The following is a 20,153-nucleotide window of genomic DNA, read 5'->3' as shown; positions in this document are numbered from 1 at the left end:
ATAGGTTTGAGTTTTTTTTGTTTTTGTTTTTAAATGTAGGCTTGAGCTTTATAAAACCAAAAGGAATGATGTGTTTTTATCTTTTAATGGCCAATCTCAGGCTGATGTGAAAATTTACTTCCATAAAAAAGAAAAGCAAAATTATATATTTACTGAGAACAGGTAGATTAATTTATAAAGAGATAATTTTTTTGTTACCCCAATATAGGTCACTTCGTACCTCATAGAATTAAAGTCTGTTCGTGTTTTGCAATTGGGAACTACATTTGATTTTAGGTGATGAAAGAAAGAAGGTGCTAGAATTTGAGTTGGTCTCAGATCTTTTCTCTCTGCTCTTCTCCGATCCCAATTTCAATTTAAATTTCAATTCCATGGCGGATATCTCGAAAGAAGAACTGTTCCAGGTCATCAAACGCCTCACTCTAAAGATTTCAAATCTCTTCTCCATTTCTCCACACAACCTTGTTCGTATCTTTCTCCCTCGACCTCATTCATAACCACTTTCATTTTTTTTTTCTCTTTTTCTCAATTCCCCTTTCTAAAGTTTGTTTTTTACCCTTAATTTCCATGCTAATGCAATTATTTTTCAAATTTTAGTTGGTTGGGGGATAGTAATTCTCAATTCAAACCCTGAATTAAAAAAAAAACATTAATTAATTAATTTTGAGTTTGTTTGTTAAATAAATTAAAATTCAACTGAATGTTCAGTGGAAAATACCAAAGATGTTACTCTTTTTGTTATAACAAAATATATTACTTTGATACAGTTGAGAGGTTACGTTTTTTTCTTCTCAAGTTTTGTTGTGCAAATAGAGAATGGGACTTTTTGTATTGCACAAAACATGTTATTCTATTCCAAATCTTTTGTATCATGAGATGTTAGAAGCAATAGCAATGTAGAGGTTTTATATATGTTTTTGTGTGCCTACTGCCTAATAATTCATCGTTTTTTAGTTGGAGCATGTATCTCATTTTTTGTCTAACATGTGTGTAATATGAAGCAATTACTGCCATCTTAGGATGGTTAAACTTTTGTGATCCTCATTCTGTTCAACTTGGTATTAGAATTCACAATCTATTGGGGCAGTTGTGGGTCTTGCCGTTGCGATTTTTTTCATCTGGAGGCTGTTGAGGTCACCTGGTGGAACTCAACACATGCAACGGAAACAGCAAGCTACTACTTCGGCTAGTCATGGGGTCAGTGCACAGACAAATGCCTCAGTAGCTCCTTCTGGAGTTCGTTCACCATTAGATGATTCAAGGGCGCAAAATGTAGTTGATGAGCTCTTTCAACCAGTCAAGGTAAATATCCTTGTCTTGGTTTGTTTGATTGCTTTTTGTATGATTGATTTACAATGCGTAGCTTACTTCTTCCGCTTATTTTACAGCCAACATTGGGCCAGATTGTTAGGCAGAGGTTGAGTGAAGGAAGAAAGGTAATTAAATATATCCTCCAGGCTCCAACTTCAGATATGCAGAGCAATATGCCCAGTTTTTCGTTGTCATACTCATTGTTAATGATGATTTTTTTATCTTTCCTTTTATTTGTTTCCTGCCTTTCATGTTAGACAAAGGCCTGGATTCAGGAAAGTGTTGGTGAGGAGAGACAAGTAAGGGCAGACCCAATTATTAGATAGAAGTAGCAGAATATGATTGAATTGTATGGGACAGTTAGCACTTAGCATCAGTGGATCAATTAGAGGTGATGTTAGCTGATTGTTATAGAAGAAAGGAGAAGGAAATAGACATTTTGTTTGCTTAGGTGGAAATTGGTAGGCTGTACATTGTATTCTTGTTCATTCCTAAGTTGATAGAGACTATGAGGTAATTAAGTTGATTACATGAGGAACATCTATTGTACAATTCAGAGTTGCTAGGTGTGATGCATTGGTATGGTCAATTTTTCCTGCCTTGCATTGCTGAATTTTACGCTGTTATGTGTCTAATGTAGGTAACTTGTCGTCTTCTTGGAGTTATCCTTGAGGAAAGTAGACCGGAGGAGCTTCAGGTGGTGAGATTGACTATTTTTTGTATTTTTGTTGAAGACATTAATGTGGACAAAGATATCAGCGTGGTTCATTCTGTTCTTGGCAGAAACGAGCAACTGTGAAGTCCTCTGTGCTGGAAGTACTGTTGGAAATAACAAAATTTTGTGATTTATATCTCATGGAACGAGTTCTGGATGATGAAAGTGAGGTGTGTCATTTGTCATGATATATCATATATCAATCATGTGTTAACTGTCTATGTGTACATGATGTTATACATAGCCGATCTTAAACCCAAATAAAAGGTGAAACTTGTGTTAGGTAGTCGATAGCCTTTGCCGAATATCTATGATATGGATCAACATTTCACATTATACACAGCTTGTTTTTATCATCTTCTGACTTAGTTGACTTTAATATCTTTTTATAATCAAGGATTCTGTTAAAATGAACTAAGATTGCTGCTTGAGGCGAAAACTCCTATTCTACGATTTTATGTATGTGGAACTGGTATGGTATCCCTTGTTGATGTCACATTAGGTATATGCAACACCAATCTAAGTTTATTATCTCTTCTCTTTGACCAGCTTATCCATCCCACTGTGCAGCATAGATGGCTAGCTTATTACTGTCCTGAAATTACTCATTTGAACTTGTTAATATTGTACATTTCTTACTGCTATTATTATTAGGTTTGAACTAAATTGCTTGCCAGCCTCCCTATTTTGCACTATTTTTATATATTGCATTTTTAAAGCTTATTATGTCTTCACCTTCTATATTATTATGCCTGCAGAAAAGAGTTCTTGTAGCATTAGAAGATGCCGGGGTATTCGCTTCAGGTGGTTTGGTTAAGGACAAGGTATGTGCAACATTACACACTTCTATTGTTTATAGAACTTAACTATCTTCTTGCTGTAGTGTTGCTGGGCATTTTGAGCTTTTGACTATTTTTTGTGCTTTATGAGGGCATTCTTTTATGTGTGTGATACAGTATTGATGGGCAGCATAAGAATATCTATTTAAATATATTCATAAATGTATCAACATTAGTTCTGACGATGAATTTGTATTTAACCCTTTTATATGAAGACATCTTGGTTGAAGATGGCCTAAATGATGTTTATGCTAATTTTAAGAGTACCTCTAGAGAGAATAATATTGTATATGGTTCTTTTCCAAAAGAACTTAATACAATTAGGAAGACCCAAAACAAATGTAATATATACTATTGTCTAGAAAACAAATGGCCTGTCAGAATGACCAGGGGTTCTAATTTTCCTGAAAGAAAAAAGGTGTCAGTGGTCTTTTGCTGCATGTTTGTAGTTCTGTTTATAAGAAGTCCTTGAAACCTGAAATTATGAAGTATTGTAGAAATGTCAAGAAAGCATAAGTCACATTGTATACTCACTAAACGATTCTGATTTGTTCCACGTCTGCCTTCTCTGTCATATGAATGTTGTAAATATCCACATGTTTGATAAACTATGTTTGCTGCATACTTTTCCCTCTTATTCTTGATAACTATTTTTCACCTACCCTTTTCTGTTATGTATATGCAGGTCCTTTTCTGTAGCACGGAGAATGGAAGGTCATCATTTGTGCGGCAATTGGAACCAGATTGGCATATTGACTCAAATCCTGAAGTTATCTCTCAGCTAGCTGTATGTTATTACATATTAATCTCACACTTACTCTGCAATTATCAAGTTCATGCTTTATATGATAGCCATGTTGCTACCTTTTGAGGATAAAATATTATAATATTTTTTTGGCTAATGATCTAACACTTATCATGATGCAGAGATTTATTAAGTATCAACTTCATGTCTCTCCTCTTAGAACAGAGAAAACTGCTGCTAATGTGTTCAATGCTCCATCCCTGGAACAGTTCTTTGGATCCGTGTGAAATTCAAACAACTAAAATGACATGTTACACATAAAACTTACACTAGTTTGTTTCTGTCTGCATCTTGGATTCTACCTCACCATGCATTTTTAGAAGCTTGTCTATAGTTTAATGGCTGCTCACCCAGGGTAGGTGAATGACTTGCTGTGTATCTGTATAATTCTTTGAGGAAGAAATGTCTTTCCTGTTTTTAGGCATTTGGTTAAAGTTGTGCATTTCCGTGACCACATCTATACTTTTTAGCTGGCAAGGTTGCAAATTTCATCACATGTTTGTATTTGATCATAAGTTACTATGATGTGCAATCATGGAGCTAACTAAATGAGGAAGTTATTGGTTCTTAATTCATTTGATTGTACGGCTACAGATTTTTGTCATCGAGGTAAGCCGATCCCACCTCGTGGGATAAAGACTTGGTGGTTGTTGTGTTAATTGGTCATCCTTAAGCTTTTGTATTCAAGTTTACCAGTTTGCAGTTTCTTTAGTAGTTTGCTTGATTTGGAGTTCACCAGTTTGAACCAATATTATTTGGCAATATTGTCTTTTTTAATTAATTTTTTTTTAAAATATACTTTATTGGTAGATAAAGTTAAAATTGTATGAAATAAGAGTAATGTTGTATATATCTAATGCTTATAGATCCTCTTATTTATAGGAAAGTAACATGTGTTACTTTCAACTTATATGGAGTTGGCTTATGTTAGTTCAAGTGATATATGTGACTTTTTATGGTTAATAGGATTTATAAGCTGATTTACTGGGATAATATTTTACAAACTAAAGTAATTATAATTATACAAAATAAACTAAGATGTGCATGTAAAACTAATTAGTAAATTTATTGATATATTCAAAATTAATTGAACATATATCAATCTTATAACTAATCATGACACGTAAAAATCCTTGATAATTATATAGAAGGATAAAAAATTTGGTTGTTGTCTTGAATAAGAAAAATACTTGTTATTTGTTTTTTCATACGACACTCCTCCTTTCCATGCAAATAATTATCAGGGCTAGAAGCTCTAACCCTTAGCCTTACACAAATAACGACATTGTTATTCGCTATCTTATTTGTATTTTTTGTGTTTCAATTTATCCCTCTCAAAATATCTTAAAACGTAAACAGGAGTCGTTATTGTTTCCTCCATGTGTGGAAACATGTCAAGCTGTTAGGGATTCATCACCGGTCAATAATGGGTCAAATCATGCTTTATTCATAAACACACCACATTAACACTTCTTAAGAAACTATTTACCTTAGATTGTGAAAGAGACCTATTTAATTACATTATATATTAATTTAATATATTTAAATTATTATATGTAACATTTGAATTTATATAATTTAATTTAATCGTAGGCATTAGATAAATTTATTTAAAAACAGATATATCAACCTGTTTTAACAAATTTATTAATCTATTTAAAGGACTTCAGCAAAATAAGTTTTTAAATTTGCTTGTATCTCGTTAAATTGTAAATAAATCTCTCACGACCTTAAAAAATTTAATAGACAATCTGCTCACTATTAACTTATTAATACTCATATTTGTCATTATAAATTTTCTACATCTATGGATATAATCACAAAAAAAGTAAAAGGATAAACTAGTATTTAATGATCAGAATCATGAATATAAGTGATAAAATCTATAATATTATAAAAATACTGAAAATGATTAATTTCACTGAGGATAAAAATAATTATTTCCTAACCTTTTTCTATCGATCATAAACTTGAGAAGAACGAAATGCGTAGAACTTTAAGCGTTGTGGTACGTCCAAATGTGATCTTCACAAATACGAAAGCGTCTCGCACTTTAACACATGACGTGTCCTCTTTCACCACCTTTTTCTTCTTACCTTCCCAATAATAAATATTAATTAATATAAAAAATCTTTAATCACACACCTCACATTTCTTCTTATTCTTCTTCAATTTCCTAGGAATATTTGGATTCTTATTTGTTAGTTCATTGTTCAATTTCATTTAGACATGGCCCTTCATATTAGCAGTGCTTGTTTTACTACACTTCTGGGTCACTCCAGAGTTAACAGAATTAGAGCAGAGGGTTCTTCTTCTTCTTCTTCTTCTGCTACTCTTAAGACAGTAGTGGAAGATAAGGTGAAGTTGGGTGGTTCTGATTTGAAGGTCTCACCGCTTGGAATTGGAGCTTGGTCTTGGGGTGATACCACTTACTGGAACAATTTTGATTGGAATGGTATTTTCTCTTTTCTTTATCATGGCTGTGAATTTCACTATTTCTCCAGAAAAAACAATTTTTAAAAAAAATATATTCATATGTTTATGTTAGAGCATTAAGCCCCACGCTTCTATGAGAAAAAGCCATTTATAGTAATTTGAGGCAATCCTCTCTTTATGGCCTAGCTTTTAAGAATTTAGGGTGAGCTAGCTTTGCCAAATTATTCTAACATGCTAATATCCTATCATGATATAGGAACCTACCTGATGAAAGTATTAAGTCCCACAATGCTTCATATGAGATCAATTATTCTAACAATTTTGTTTAATTAAATGCTACACCCCTCATCAACGAGACATTGGTCAACTGGTCTAGGTCCCACTAGATCCTCATGTATCGTATTAGGCTAAAGGTTACTTATGAGTCACACTTATTAGGAGGGACAGTCACATCCAAAAAGGATTAGTTCCTTAACCATAGGTGAATGATATTGTTGGTTATGCAAAAAAAACTCTACAACGCTCTTGTTTTAGAAAATTATAATACATAGAATGGTTTTGTAATTTGAAGTTTTGAACAACTTAAATTCAACAACTCCTCTTACAACAAATCAAATTATCTCTATTTCTCTTGTTTTTCATCGTTTATCTCTACTCACATCTAAAAACCAAAGGACACTTATAGCTGTTAGAATTTGGTTGTCAAAATAACGCTTACAATGTGGTGATTGAACTTGTCTTTTCAAATTCTACTCAAGGCTTCATTAGATGCTTTAATGTATAAAATGTGCAGATTTGAGATACATGTGACATTTCCTATATGATAATATATATCATGTTTAGAATTGGATGGAAGAATTTGTTAATGAAAAATGTGAGATTATAAGTATATTTACGTCTTCTTTATGTTCATTGTAGATAGGAAAGAAAAGGATGCTAAAAAGGCTTTTGATGCCAGCATCGATGGTGGCGTAACTTTTTTTGACACTGCTGAAGTTTATGGTTCTGGGGTGAGTGCATGTCTCATCATAACTTTATTTTTTAACTCTAAATTTATCAATCTAAATTTTTTTCTCCTTTTCAGCTCACTCTAGGAGCCGTAAATTCTGAGGTTCTTCTTGGAAGGTACACACTTAACATTTTTGTATGATTTTCGTATGCATTTTTTTTTGTAATAAAGGAAGGTTCACATTGGTGCTTCCATTTGTTTGTTATCCTAAGATTTATTAAGGAAAGAAAAGAAAAGGAGCCAGCTGTTGAGATTGAAGTTGCAACCAAGTTTGCTGCACTACCATGGAGATTGGGCCGTCAAAGTGTTCTATCTGCCCTTAAAGATTCCCTTTGTCGACTAGGACTGACTTCAGTGGATCTTTATCAGCTTCATTGGTCTGTATTTTATGAGCCTGCTGCTGTCAAATGATTTTCTTTATCCAATAACACTTTGTTGATAAAGTAATGTGCTGTTTTTTCAGGCCTGGAGTGTGGGGAAATGAAGGTTGTCAAGTGTTGTAGATCATTTCACTGAATCATTCATATAATATGGTTAATGGAATCATATGTTTATACATTATTTCACCTATGGATTACTTTTCAGGGTATATTGATGGTCTGGGTGATGCTGTTGAAAAGGGACTTGTGAAGGCTGTTGGTGTTTCAAACTATAGTGGTAATTAATTATGATTTTTAGTTTTGTTGAAGTCTTCCTAGAATTGAATTCTATGCAACACAGATGATTCACCTGTACCATAAAAATTGTGATGCCCTATTTCAACATTTACTATTTAACATCCATTATTCTATACATTAGAAAAGCGACTCCGTGAGGCTTATGAGAAGCTCAACAAGAGAGGTATTCCGTTGGCTTCAAACCAAGTAAATTACAGCCTCATCTATCGAGCCCCTGAGGAAAAAGGTGTAAAGGCTGCCTGTGATGAACTTGGGATTACGTTGATTGCATATTCACCCATTGCTCAAGGTGAACTCCTTTTTCATTGTTGACATGTTACCATATCTACTTCTATGTAATTTATTTTAATAAAATTCCACGCTAAATGTATCTGTCAAAACCACAGTTGGCATGACTAAGGAGCAATGTTTTTTATGCTGCACTCTAAGTATAGTTACTTAAAAATATAGTCTATCATTTTCTTTACTTCATCCTGAGCCAAGGAGGCCTCTGGTATGAAACATAGATACTTGATCTTTGATGCTTGAAAAATGCAATGCAACACCCTTCTAGATTTTTGTCTTGTCCGCACCTGAGTTTTGCATGAACTGAATTTTTAAATAAACACGTGTAGAGAGAATAGACTCGACTGCCACACTCAACTATAAACTAGAAGAGTTTACCTACTTAAAAAAACAATGTTTGTAAAACATATCGTAGTACCCAAACGTGATAATCATGTCCATAGTGATAGATTTTGATTCCGTGCAACGAAGTCTGTTCATACCATGTAATCTTAAGCAGGTGTTCTTACTGGAAAGTATACTCCTGATAAACCACCAAGTGGGCCTCGAAGCAGAATTTATACTCCAGAATTCCTAACAAGGGTAGGGCATTTCCAAAATTTTGAGATATATTAACTTATAGCCACATTACTTGCTTTCTCAATTGGTTATTTATTTTCCAGCTCCAACCTTTGCTGAACAAGCTCGCCAGAATAGGAGAGAAGTATGATAAAACATCTACACAGGTTTATACTGTTCCTTAATTCCATTATATTATAAGTTGAAGCATATTTGTATAACTTTTGTGTCAGCCACACTTTTTCAAACGACCATTTTTAGTGATTCCTTTCCTCACTTTTCCTCTGCGACTTTTGATTAAAACCAAATAATTTTCAGGTATCCTTGAACTGGCTGATAGCGCAAGGCAACGTTGTGCCGATTCCTGGAGCTAAGACTGCAGAGCAGGCTGCGGAATTCATAGGTGCACTTGGGTGGAGACTGGCTGATGAAGAGGTAGCTGAGCTGCGAAGTTTGGCTTCAGAAATTAGGCCTGTGGTTGGTTTTCCAGTGGAAAACCTCTGAAGTATAGTTGAGCAATGAGCACTAAACAATTATAGAATTTATATACACATCCAACATCCAACATATATCAACTGTAAAGTTAAGTAGCTCACCAAAAGGGAAAAGAAATTGCATCCCTAACAAATGATATATTTTTGTTCCTTTATGCCTTTCTTTTAGGATCCTCATTCAGGTTGTGATACAATATTTTTCCTTCTGATGATTTTTTATACCAAATCTGATACCTGTCAAGTGTTACTTATATTAAATTAGTAATGTGTCGTTTAACTGTGATGATACTTGACTTGTAAGAATTAAAAGTAGGTCATTTACAAAATGCAAGGCCTATGATGACGTCTCAGTTGTTGGGAGGAAAATGAAAAATGTCTTGGTCTAAAGACTAAAAATGGAAATCGTCAGTACAATTTAGGGTCTTTCTGAGTTGTTGGGTGGAAAATGACAAAATGTTTTGGTACTAGCAATAATATCCATTCTATAAGGAACTAGTCTCTTTTTGTGAGTGTGACTCTCCCTCTTAACTAGTATTGTTCTAGGAATATTTTTTGGTAATATCCTGACACTGGAGGTAATACTGTCTGAGTCGGAAACATTCACAGGTATGTGGAGTTAACTCAACTCGAATCCGAAACCTTTCTTAAGAGTAATCAAATATAATCAATACTCGTTGTTGGTTGTTCTAGGAATTGAATCATTAAAGATTTAATATAAAAATTATGAAAATAAAAACTTGGGTCATACAAATATTATATAAAAATGGTTATGGTTATGATTGTGATTAAAATTAGTTAATTAATATATTCACTTAACTGTAGAATAGTGTTATATGTTTAGGATATATGGAATGAGATTTTAGAAGCCCTAATGAAGGGATCAAATGAAGTTTACTATAATTTAGAGATACATCAAACTAAGAAAAATCATTGCACGAAATGAAAAGTTAATATTTTTAGATGTTTCGAAAAAAATATAATAAATGATAGAGAATTGTGATCTTATTAGATAAATCGGATAGAGTGTAATCAAAGTATATTGTTGTAAGTTTTTTAAAGCTCTTTTTATTATTTTAACCCTTTAAGAATAACTTGAGAGTAAAGGCAGGGTCCACAGTATTACGATACAGTGGAGTGGTGCATATGACTCAGCTGGTAACTCGTTTTCAACTCGCCCGAGTCACAGTTACTACAACTCCCTTCATTCACCGCTCCAATCCCAAACCCGCTTCATTCAAACTCTCTCCTCCTCTCTCCCAAACCCTCGCTTTCCCTCAATTCTCATCCAAAACCACCGCTCCCTCCGCCACCTTCCGCCGCACAATCCGCCCCGCCATGGACGCGCAACCGCAGGAATCCGCCACTCCTCCCGTCGAGAGCAAAGAGGACTTCATCCACGTCGACGATCTCAAGATGGAGAACCTGTCCGATAGCTTGGTCCGAATCGATAACGACAGCAGCAATGATGAACCATCGGAATCCGCGTCGGAAAATGAAGCTTCCGATCGCCTTCCAGTGACGCTCCCGGAGGAGCTTTCACGAAACGTGCTAGTTTTGTCGTGTGAGTCCTCCGCCGAGGGCGGCGTCTGCGACGTATACCTTGTCGGAACTGCTCATGTTTCTGAGGTAACAGTTTGTTGGATTTTGGTTGCATTAGACATTGTCAATTTGTCACTGCCTTCTTCAATCAGATCATGAAATTGTGGCTTTTATATTGCATCTGGTTTTTCTGCATTCGTTTCAATTGAAATTCGATTTTTGCCGTCTCCCCAGTCTTCTGTGTAGTAAATGCGTGTTTTGTTGGTTTCGAATGATTTAAAAGAGAAGATTCGCATTTTAGTCAGGTTAAGGTTTTGATTAAAAGCAGTTTTAATTTTTTAAATATGAAATTATGTAATCCAAACACACTCAATTCTAGTTGTTATACAGACAGTGAATTCACAGAGTTGGAAGTTGACATTTATATTCAACTGTGTTTCAGGAATCAAGCAGAGAAGTCCAAGCTATAGTCAATCATCTAAAACCAGAGGTGTTTCCCTTTCGAATTCAGTAACATTAAATTGATGGTTGATAATTCACGTGTTTAACAGTTTGCTTTTAATTTGTACTGCCTCTTTGTGTTGATTTTTTTATGATGAAACCATATGGTTGGCTATGGTTTGGCTGCAGGTTGTCTTCTTAGAATTATGCTCGAGTCGTGTGGCAGTGCTTACCCTTCAAAATCTCAAGGTTTCTACTGTTCAATTTTTGTAATTTTTTATCAGTTTCTTTGTAGGGATTTTCAGCCTCCCTTGATGATTGAAATGGTCTAGCTTTCTACTTAACTGTTGTTTATTATTACTCTTGCATAAAGACTAAAACAGTTATCTTTTCCTTTGGCAGTCACCTTATGGTTGCAATTGTTGTATATGTTTTATTCAACTGTAGGCATCTGCTGTAGTCAGAATCACATGAATCATAATTTGATTCATTTTGATTTCCCATTCATCAACACACATCATATAGAGTTTCGGTTTTATTTCCATAATCACATGCTGAAAGCTGAAATGCAGAATCTCAGGACATTAAGAGAGAGGATTAAAAAAGAAACCCCAATAAATAATGCACATAGAAAAGGAAATAAAAAAGTACTCTATGCCTAGTATTACAATATTATGTTAAAAGTACTTCTCGGGAAAAAAAATATTATGTCAAAAATATATTTAGTAGTTGGTAATTATGATTCATGATGTGGAAAATAGGCCTTCCTATTTGTAAAGTTATTCACGATTCGGTAACCATGGTAGCATCAACTAATGCCCCGGGATCCATCATTGCTTTGGTTCTTATAGTTTGTTTATTCTCGGCTTCATCCAGGTGCCCACTGCGGGAGAAATGATTGCAATGTTGAAGAAAAAGCATAACCTGTTTGAAGTACTTTACGGTTGGTTCCTTGCCAAGGTATGTTTCTCTGGTTGGAGTACTTTATCTCGGAGCAATATTAATGTTGTTGCTTAGTGACTAAGAGGTCACGAGTTCAAATCCTGGAAACAACATCTCTGTTTGTGAGGGTAAGGCTGCAGACATCTACCCTCTTTGGATCCCACTAGGTGGGAGCCTCGTGTACTGGGCACCCTTTTAATCTTTTATTCATTCTTATTCGGGTGTGCTGTATTTCTCACATGCTATGCTTCTTCTCCCTACTAATTTCTAACAGATTGCTAGTCAGCTTGAGGTCTTTCCTGGATCTGAGTTTCGAGTGGCATATGAAGAGGCTATGAAGTACGGTGGCAGGGTGATACTCGGTGATCGCCCCGTACAGGTTAGATTAGTTTTTTATTTCACTTTTATGAATGCTGGAAAGACTCATATCCCCTTTAAATTTAAAATATTATATTATAAAGAGTTGATATATATTAATCTCTTATTCCCAGAATATCGAGTAACTATGAAAACCCAAATCAATCCATCATGAATTGGTTTTCAATGGATTGAGTTTACTAAAACTAATCACGATCCATCAAAGTACACCACCTAGAAAGGTTTCAAACTATTATGATTATGTCGTCTTTACCTCAAATGCGGACAAATATGGAAAATGTGGCCATTGAATCACATATCCACAATGGCAAAACCTAACCCACATAAAGTTCCTTAAACACAGCATTCCATCATTCCTTCCTCTCCTCTGAGCTCTGTTGGTTATGTTTTCCAGTTACAGCTTCTATGTCTGTTCAGTCTTCATTCCACTTGCCACCACCATTTTGTCCTCCAAGCTCCGCTGGCTTCTATCTCTCTTTTCTTTGTGTTTCGGTGGTGGGATTTACTGATATAACCACTGGGTCACAACGTAGCATTCTTACTGTTGCCATGTGAGATATATGTTTTTTGAAGTCCTCAATTTTATAAAATGCTCACTAGAACATGCTTACAAGTTTAATGTAAATTCTTGCTTCTTTAATCATTGAAATATTAAAATGGTGCAATTTTGTAACATCTACCTTTCACTATTTACTATTTTATTATGTATTTTCAACTTGTTTTGCATTGTGTGGTTAAGCTTTAGAACTTTCTTGTTGCTGTATTTATGTATTTGATATTGATCAAGACAGGTTACGCTAAGAAGAACATGGAGTAAGATGCCACTTTGGCACAAGACAAAATTGGTGTACTCTTTACTTTTTCAAGCAGTTTTTTTGCCCAGCTCTGATGATCTGAATAAAATGGTAAATTTCATACTCCTCATACACTAGAGATGAGTGTGAATCGACCATGCTAGCGGTAAGTTCTTGTCAACGTCCTAACTTTGTTTTGCTTTCTTCAGCTGAAGGAAATGGATGACAGTGACATGCTAACTCTTGTTATTCAAGAGATGAGTAAGGAGTTTCCGACTTTAATGGAGACTGTTGTGCATGAACGTGATCAGTAAGTTCTGTTGCAGCTAATTCAATTTACATTTTCATTTATCCCATCTGTTAATTGTCACCTGCTTCCCTTATCATTTGTCAACCTTTATTATGTTACCCTTTAGATGAGGGATCCTGGATACAGCCTCTCCACTTGTGGGGATAAGGCTGTGTGTATCTACCCTCCCAAGACCCCACTATGTGGGAGCCTCATGTGTTGCGCTGCCCTTTTTTACTGGCCTTTTCTGCATGTGCTAGCCACCTAACCCTGAGGATCTGAATCCAAATACATTGGACATCTTACCTAGAGTTCCACTTTTGTTTCACAATGTAGGATATCGAAAATATTTTAATTAATCATAATATGGAGGATTTTTTTAAAATGTCATCTAGTAAAGCTTTTGGCTAATGAACGAGAGTGTTCTAGGAGGTTATGGGTCTTGGTTTTTGGAGGGTAATGGATGGAAGGGAAAAACTTGGGAGCCATGAAATATACTTGTCATATGACTCTCATTCTTCCCTCTCCCTTCCTTCCCCTCCAAAATTCAGTTCACAAATGGACCCTAAGTGAAATAGATTATCTACAAATGCAATGAGGCAACGAGCATTAGATCTTAGTCCCTAAGATCATGAGGAACAATGTTATCTAAAAACGTATTTTCATTATCTATGGCGGTGTACTATCTTTATCACTGAAGAACTTAGAGTGTTGTTGGCAGCACAGGTCAATTAATAGGTTAGTGCACTGTACATGTATTTAAAAAACTCATATTTCAGCTTGAAAAAATATACATAACCATAATTGTCTCGAGTAGCATCCTCTATCTTCTGGTGGTGTTGTGAATACTATTTTTACTCTGCAGCCTATAGTATGCCATTATTCCTTTTTTTATTGCTAGAAGGCCCTTGTAACTATTACAATCCTGTTACGAAAGGCCATGCCTTTGCTATCAGTAGAGACTGTTGTGATTTTATAGTTCAAAAGGCAGCATTAAGGTTGACTTACAAGGCCGCATTGAGGTTGACTCCACTCGTTTAATTGGCCTCTGCTTTGTCTGGAATGTCTATAGTTATGCATTTATACATTGTGTTACAGCCTACATAATATATATGTGATTTGTTTTATAATGTCTATCCAGGTATATGTCGTCTACATTATTAAAAGTGGCGAGTGAGAATAGCTTAGTTGTAGGGGTTGTTGGAAAGGGGCATCTACAAGGAATAAAGAAACATTGGAAGCAACCAATCGTGGTCAGTGAACATTTAGTCATTTCTATTTTATAATTGTAATAAATGCTGAATATTATCCTGTGTATATTTCAAAGCAAATTTAGTGGAATTAAGAAAAGGAAATTTGCACAAAAAACATTATCAGCTTCTCCCAGTTCTGAGTGGAGCTCAAACTACTTATTTTGCGATTTCTTTCCTTCCAAAATCATGGTTATTACTCTTTTATTACTCATAATCAGATTTTCTTACATCAATTTGCCTTACTGTTTGCAGATGAAGGATCTCATGACAGTTCCATCTCCCAAACCGGCTTTCTCTGCAATAAAAATATTTACATCTGTTGGTGTTGCCGTAGCTGGGGTGGCCATAATATCGGGCATATATATTTCATGCAAAAAATGAATGGCCATCTAGATATACTGTCATCCACAGGGACGAGAAAATAGGAACTGAATTGCATAACAGATTGGTCAAATATTTCTATCATAAACATTTTTTTCATGAACTGTCATCATCAACAAAGTTGGTGCATAAGCCATTTAATTTATAATTTTTATATCAAGAATTGCAATGCTTACCTAATTTCAAAAACTTGGGAGCTTATTACCCCCTTAATGTTTAAATCTTACCCTCAAGGATTGCAGATACCCCCAATTATAACTAGTATTTAAGCTGATAATACTGTTTTCATTCCACATTCCAGAGTGGTGTCTGCAATTAATTTGCAGAACATTGGTACGTTCAAAATTTTATATATGGCATTAAGGTGGAGAGAATAATTTCTTTATTTTACATCTGACTAGAAAGGAAAAGGCGTCTCTAAAGGGAGCAAATAACTGAGACTTTTGTGTACGTTATTCAATCGGAGTTGGTGTACACCTTTTGACACGTTTTGCCCCAATAGAAAAACTACGTTGATCTATAACACTTGTCATATATGGTAAAATAGAAAGAAGAATAACAGCCGCAGCATGCAACTTCACTCGATTTGGATATTTCAGTTTTTTTTGGTCAAGTGATGAGTCACTACTGCGCATATTGTATTGTGTGCGCCAGTGCACCTTTTACTTGAATTTTATGCTACCAGTTCAATGCACGTGATGTTCTGAGGGTAGGGGAAGGAAAGTAAACTTTCCACCCAAGTTTAGTTTGCTTGAGGAAGAAAATGATTACTTGAATTTTCTTTTAGTTCCTCTTCCTCTCCAAAATCCTCCATTATAAAATGGAGAAAAATGGATGGGGGCTTCTGATCTAAATCGCATGGCCTCATGCATATATTTAATTCTTCGAAAGTAGGCAATATGGACGTCTCTTCTCCATAACCACAGTTCCTCAACCAACACCAACAGTCCAACACCTTCAAATCGATAATAATAACGTGCTTTCTCGTTCCTTCAATTTTCGACTGATAACTTCATAATATTACTCTAATAAATGCCATGTTCGTTTATGTAGAAACTTAATAAAAAACAAACTTTACCATTCTATACGTCAATTAATATGTTATTATGATTCAATTGTTATTCTACTATACATGCCCTTCAATTCTCCGAGTCTACACCAGTGTCATCAAAAGCTAATAACTGCATTGTTAATGCCTTCCACTTTCTTGACACAATCAACAACCATTTTGATCCTTAAAGATAGAGGATGCAAATAGTGATGGATAAAATTTTCAATTACCATTATGGATGTAAATGGGGTTCGATTAGCTTCATCGTGCCTTCTTCTGACACCCCTTTCCTTTAGTTAGATCAGTATATGATCATCTATCAACTGTTATTCTATCATATCATTCTCCAATGTTCCGCTAGTGCCATCAAAAGCTAACAATTTCAAGTCTTTCCATTAAATAGCTTATTGGCTTGTTTGATCCACTTTATCCTAAATGCAATTCCACTTTTCCGCAACAATCAAAATTACGTGTACGGGGGGAGGGGGATTCATATTACTTTTTGACCTGCCATCACTTCTCTTCTTGTAATTCCACACCACTTCCACATCACTTCAAAGTAATTCTCAATGCTCTGGAATTCAATCAAAACCCACTCAACAACATAAATTCATCACTAGCAACAAATATAAGGTTGGAGGTGAAAATAGCTAGAAATGAGATGTAAAATTGAGTGTAAAAAATGAAAAAAATTGAATGAATAGTACAAATGTAGGTGGCGTTTCCAAGACCAAATGATATTGTAAAGAAACCATAAATCAGGATGACCACATCAAAAATATAGCGTCCGAGCCATTATCCAGGAGGAACATAATATCCCCCGGAATTGGTAATGGACGCAATCACATACTAATAATTCATTCAAATCAAGAACAATAAATAAAGTATTAATAATATATGCTCAGTGGAAGGAGAAGTCGTTAAAATATAGGCTCACGGCGCTACCTAATGGCAACGTCCACTGCCTAATAACACCATTGTGTTTTCGTCACATCATCGCAATCAATAAAATTCATACTTAATATTTAAAGATGAAAATTGAAACGAGAAACTACAAGAAAGGCTTCAGTGTGTGTAACAATCAGATCATTGATCGAAATCTCACTGAAATCCGCTAAGATAATTTATGTTATCATCATAAGCCAACAAAAAATATAAGATGGAGGAAGCGATTCAAACCCTAAAAGATTGATGAATTCTAATTTTCCGCAAAGAGAAGAATAAAGTGAAAAATTGGGGACTTGAAATGTGCTCAGACAGCCAAGGGTTTTGTAATCAACTTCTGAGTTAATTGCCCAGATCAGAAACTCTAGTCCACGAAAATTGCATCATCACCGCACAAATAAAGATTCAAACTTTAAATTTTTACAATAGAAAGAAAAAATTTAGGCAGAAACACAAGAAATGCAGATACCCCTTCTAGTAAAAAGACGATTTTCCAAAGCATACGAGAAAAGCACATTAGGAGATCTAAGAAAGACTGAGAGTACTAACAGGGTTTGATTTGATTAAATAGGCAGAGAAGGGTGAATTAGGGTTTAGAAGGTTTGTGTTTTTTGTTTGTGGCGGCGTTTATATGGGTTGATAGATTTAAACTCCTACTGCACCATTTTGACACTTTTTATAATCTGAAATTAACAATAATGTGTGTATGATAGATAAGATATAATTGGACTATTTAAGGGACTAATTCACATGTAGATTGCTTATGATAGGGCTTTAGTAATATATATATATATATAAATATATATATATGCCGAAGAACTCCCAACAACTTTAAAACAACCACACGACTCCGTAAAATAATAATAAAACGATGAGACATCAGAGTATGCGTAGAAAGCTCTCTTATTAGCAAATAATTTGTAAATAAAAATATGTCATTTTATTCATAAAAAAATTACAAAAAGGTAAACTAATGTTTATATATTATTTAGTTTTACTATATTAGATAGAAATATAGTTCTTTTGTGAAAGAGTATCTTGTTCATGATGTGTGTCGCTACCCCGATTTCATGGGTGCGACGAGAAATATGCAATTAAATACAATGATGAAAGTATAGAAATATAGTTCGGAAGTCAGTTACAGATGATGAAAGTATTAGGCACATCATACCACCTTATAAAAACAGTACATAGATTAGATTAGTTATGTGGATATTTATTCAAAACATTAACATTATCATCACATTTATTAAAACAAAATAAAGAAAGACAAAAACATTTTTTTATTTTTTTGTGCCTGACAGGGAAATAACCGCTCATACGTATCTCTAGTTGCAATAGAGAAATCAAGGCTACCTAGTTCTTTTAGAAAAAATATTGATTGATTAATATTTTATTTATTTATTTTTAAATAATAGGATAAGATAACCCGACTGATCCCATATTGCACTACTTTTCTTTGATTTAGTTAAGTTATTTTGAAAATGTCAATTCAAAGTAACGCGGCAGGGCACAAGTTTCATAGTGCACTACATCTTATTGCTTTAATTTTGAAAATGTCAATTTAAAGTAAAGCGACATGGCACAAGTCCCATAGTGCACTACCTCTTATTGCTTTAATTTTGAAATTGTCAATTTAAGGTAACGCGATAATGACATAAGTCTCATAGTGCACTACCTCTTATTGATTTAATTAAGTTATTTTGAGAATGCTAATTTAGGGTAACGCCACCACCGGGCTCAAGTCCTATAGTGTACGGTAACGCAACAGAGCACAAGTTCCATAGTGTACTACCCCAATAACCTTATTACCTTATTGGTTTAGTTTAATTTTGAAAATGTCAACTTAAAGTAACGCGATAGAGCACAAGTCCCATAGTGCACTACCGCTCATTGATAATTTAATTAAGTTATTTCTGAGAATGTCAATTTAGGATAACGCGACAGAGCACAGGTCTCATATTGCACTATCCCTTATTGATTTAATTTTAAAAATGTCAATTCAAGGTAACGCGACACGATACAAGTCACATAGTGCGCTACCTCTCACTAATTTAATTTAATTAAGTTAATTTTTAGAATGTAAAGTTAGGGTAACGCGACATGAGACAAGTCTCATAGTGCACTACCCCTTATTGAATGAATTTTGAAAATATCAATTTCAGGTAACGCAACCGGGTACAAGTCCAATAGTGCACCACCTCTCATTGATTTAATTTAATTAAGTTATTTTTGAGAATATCAATTTAGGGTAACGCGACAGAACACAAGTCTCATAGTGCACTACCCCTTATTGATTTAATTTTTGAAAATGTCAATTTAAGGTAACGCAACTGGGTACAAGTCTCATAGTGCACTACCTCTCATTGATTTAATTAAGAAAAAAATTTTATATTGCATTTCCATGTATATATAAACATTATTATTGATTTGAGAAAGAAAATAAATAAATAGCACGCATAAATAAATAAATAACAGAATAAAAAATCAATTAAATAAATAAAAAACTAAATAAAGTAAAATAAAATAAACAAAAAAACTAAAGAAACCTAGCTTAGAATAAATAAAATTGGGGGTAGGGTTAGGGTTTTGAAATTGGTTTGGGAACTTTAGAGTGAAATGATTTGGGGTTTAGGGTTTAATTAATTTAGGAACTAGGTTTTAAAATTAAATTGGAACTATGGTAAAATCAATTTGAGGATTTAAGGTAAAATTAATTTGGGAATTTAGGATAACAATGTGAGAACCCATTCCAGCCACTGCCTGGGCTCCTGGACCGTTGTCGAACTAGGTGTTTTCTTTCTTGTATTAATACAATTGAATTATGAAAAAACAAAAACAATTCTTCTAAATCGGTATCTACACTTAGACTAAAATACGAGGGGCCAATACCAATTAGTTCGAATAACTTGTAATCTAATTTCAATCATGCTTTTATTCATGAAAAAATTAAATTCGAGTAACTTTAAGTGATTAAAACATATCTCCAAACACCCTAATTCCATGGTTTA

At 34.3% G+C, this 20,153-nt stretch overlaps 3 protein-coding genes across 5 annotated transcripts; all 3 read left to right on the top strand.

Annotated features, from left to right (window-relative positions):
- LOC109351787 (peroxisome biogenesis protein 22-like) lies at positions 210-4,241 on the top strand. Of its 2 annotated transcripts, none has more exons than XM_019593410.1 (8): positions 210-464; positions 1,066-1,302; positions 1,389-1,436; positions 1,952-2,011; positions 2,095-2,196; positions 2,785-2,850; positions 3,551-3,652; positions 3,793-4,241. In XM_019593410.1, exons 1-8 carry the CDS (start codon positions 372-374, stop codon positions 3,895-3,897), a joined length of 813 nt encoding a protein of 270 aa, XP_019448955.1. In that variant the 5' UTR covers positions 210-371; the 3' UTR covers positions 3,898-4,241. The 2 variants fall into 2 exon arrangements, with proteins under 2 accessions (XP_019448955.1, XP_019448956.1); XM_019593411.1 differs by having other exon boundaries at positions 211-464; positions 1,952-2,008.
- On the top strand, positions 5,774-9,360 carry LOC109351786 (uncharacterized oxidoreductase At1g06690, chloroplastic). Its single transcript, XM_019593409.1, has 10 exons — positions 5,774-6,125; positions 7,025-7,116; positions 7,191-7,231; positions 7,328-7,492; positions 7,579-7,601; positions 7,701-7,772; positions 7,914-8,081; positions 8,577-8,659; positions 8,740-8,802; positions 8,954-9,360. Exons 1-10 carry the CDS (start codon positions 5,900-5,902, stop codon positions 9,137-9,139), a joined length of 1,119 nt encoding a protein of 372 aa, XP_019448954.1. The 5' UTR covers positions 5,774-5,899; the 3' UTR covers positions 9,140-9,360.
- On the top strand, positions 10,211-15,300 carry LOC109351785 (traB domain-containing protein-like). Of its 2 annotated transcripts, XM_019593408.1 has the most exons (10): positions 10,211-10,755; positions 11,111-11,158; positions 11,299-11,358; positions 11,986-12,069; positions 12,326-12,430; positions 13,221-13,334; positions 13,433-13,533; positions 14,654-14,683; positions 14,741-14,765; positions 15,018-15,300. In XM_019593408.1, exons 1-10 carry the CDS (start codon positions 10,273-10,275, stop codon positions 15,144-15,146), a joined length of 1,179 nt encoding a protein of 392 aa, XP_019448953.1. In that variant the 5' UTR covers positions 10,211-10,272; the 3' UTR covers positions 15,147-15,300. The 2 variants fall into 2 exon arrangements, with proteins under 2 accessions (XP_019448953.1, XP_019448952.1); XM_019593407.1 differs by having other exon boundaries at positions 10,212-10,755; positions 14,654-14,765.

The sequence above is a fragment of the Lupinus angustifolius genome, chromosome LG07 (genome assembly GCF_001865875.1).
Source record: "Lupinus angustifolius cultivar Tanjil chromosome LG07, LupAngTanjil_v1.0, whole genome shotgun sequence".
Classification (NCBI taxonomy): domain Eukaryota; kingdom Viridiplantae; phylum Streptophyta; class Magnoliopsida; order Fabales; family Fabaceae; genus Lupinus; species Lupinus angustifolius.
This window is presented reverse-complemented; position numbering and strand designations above follow the sequence as displayed.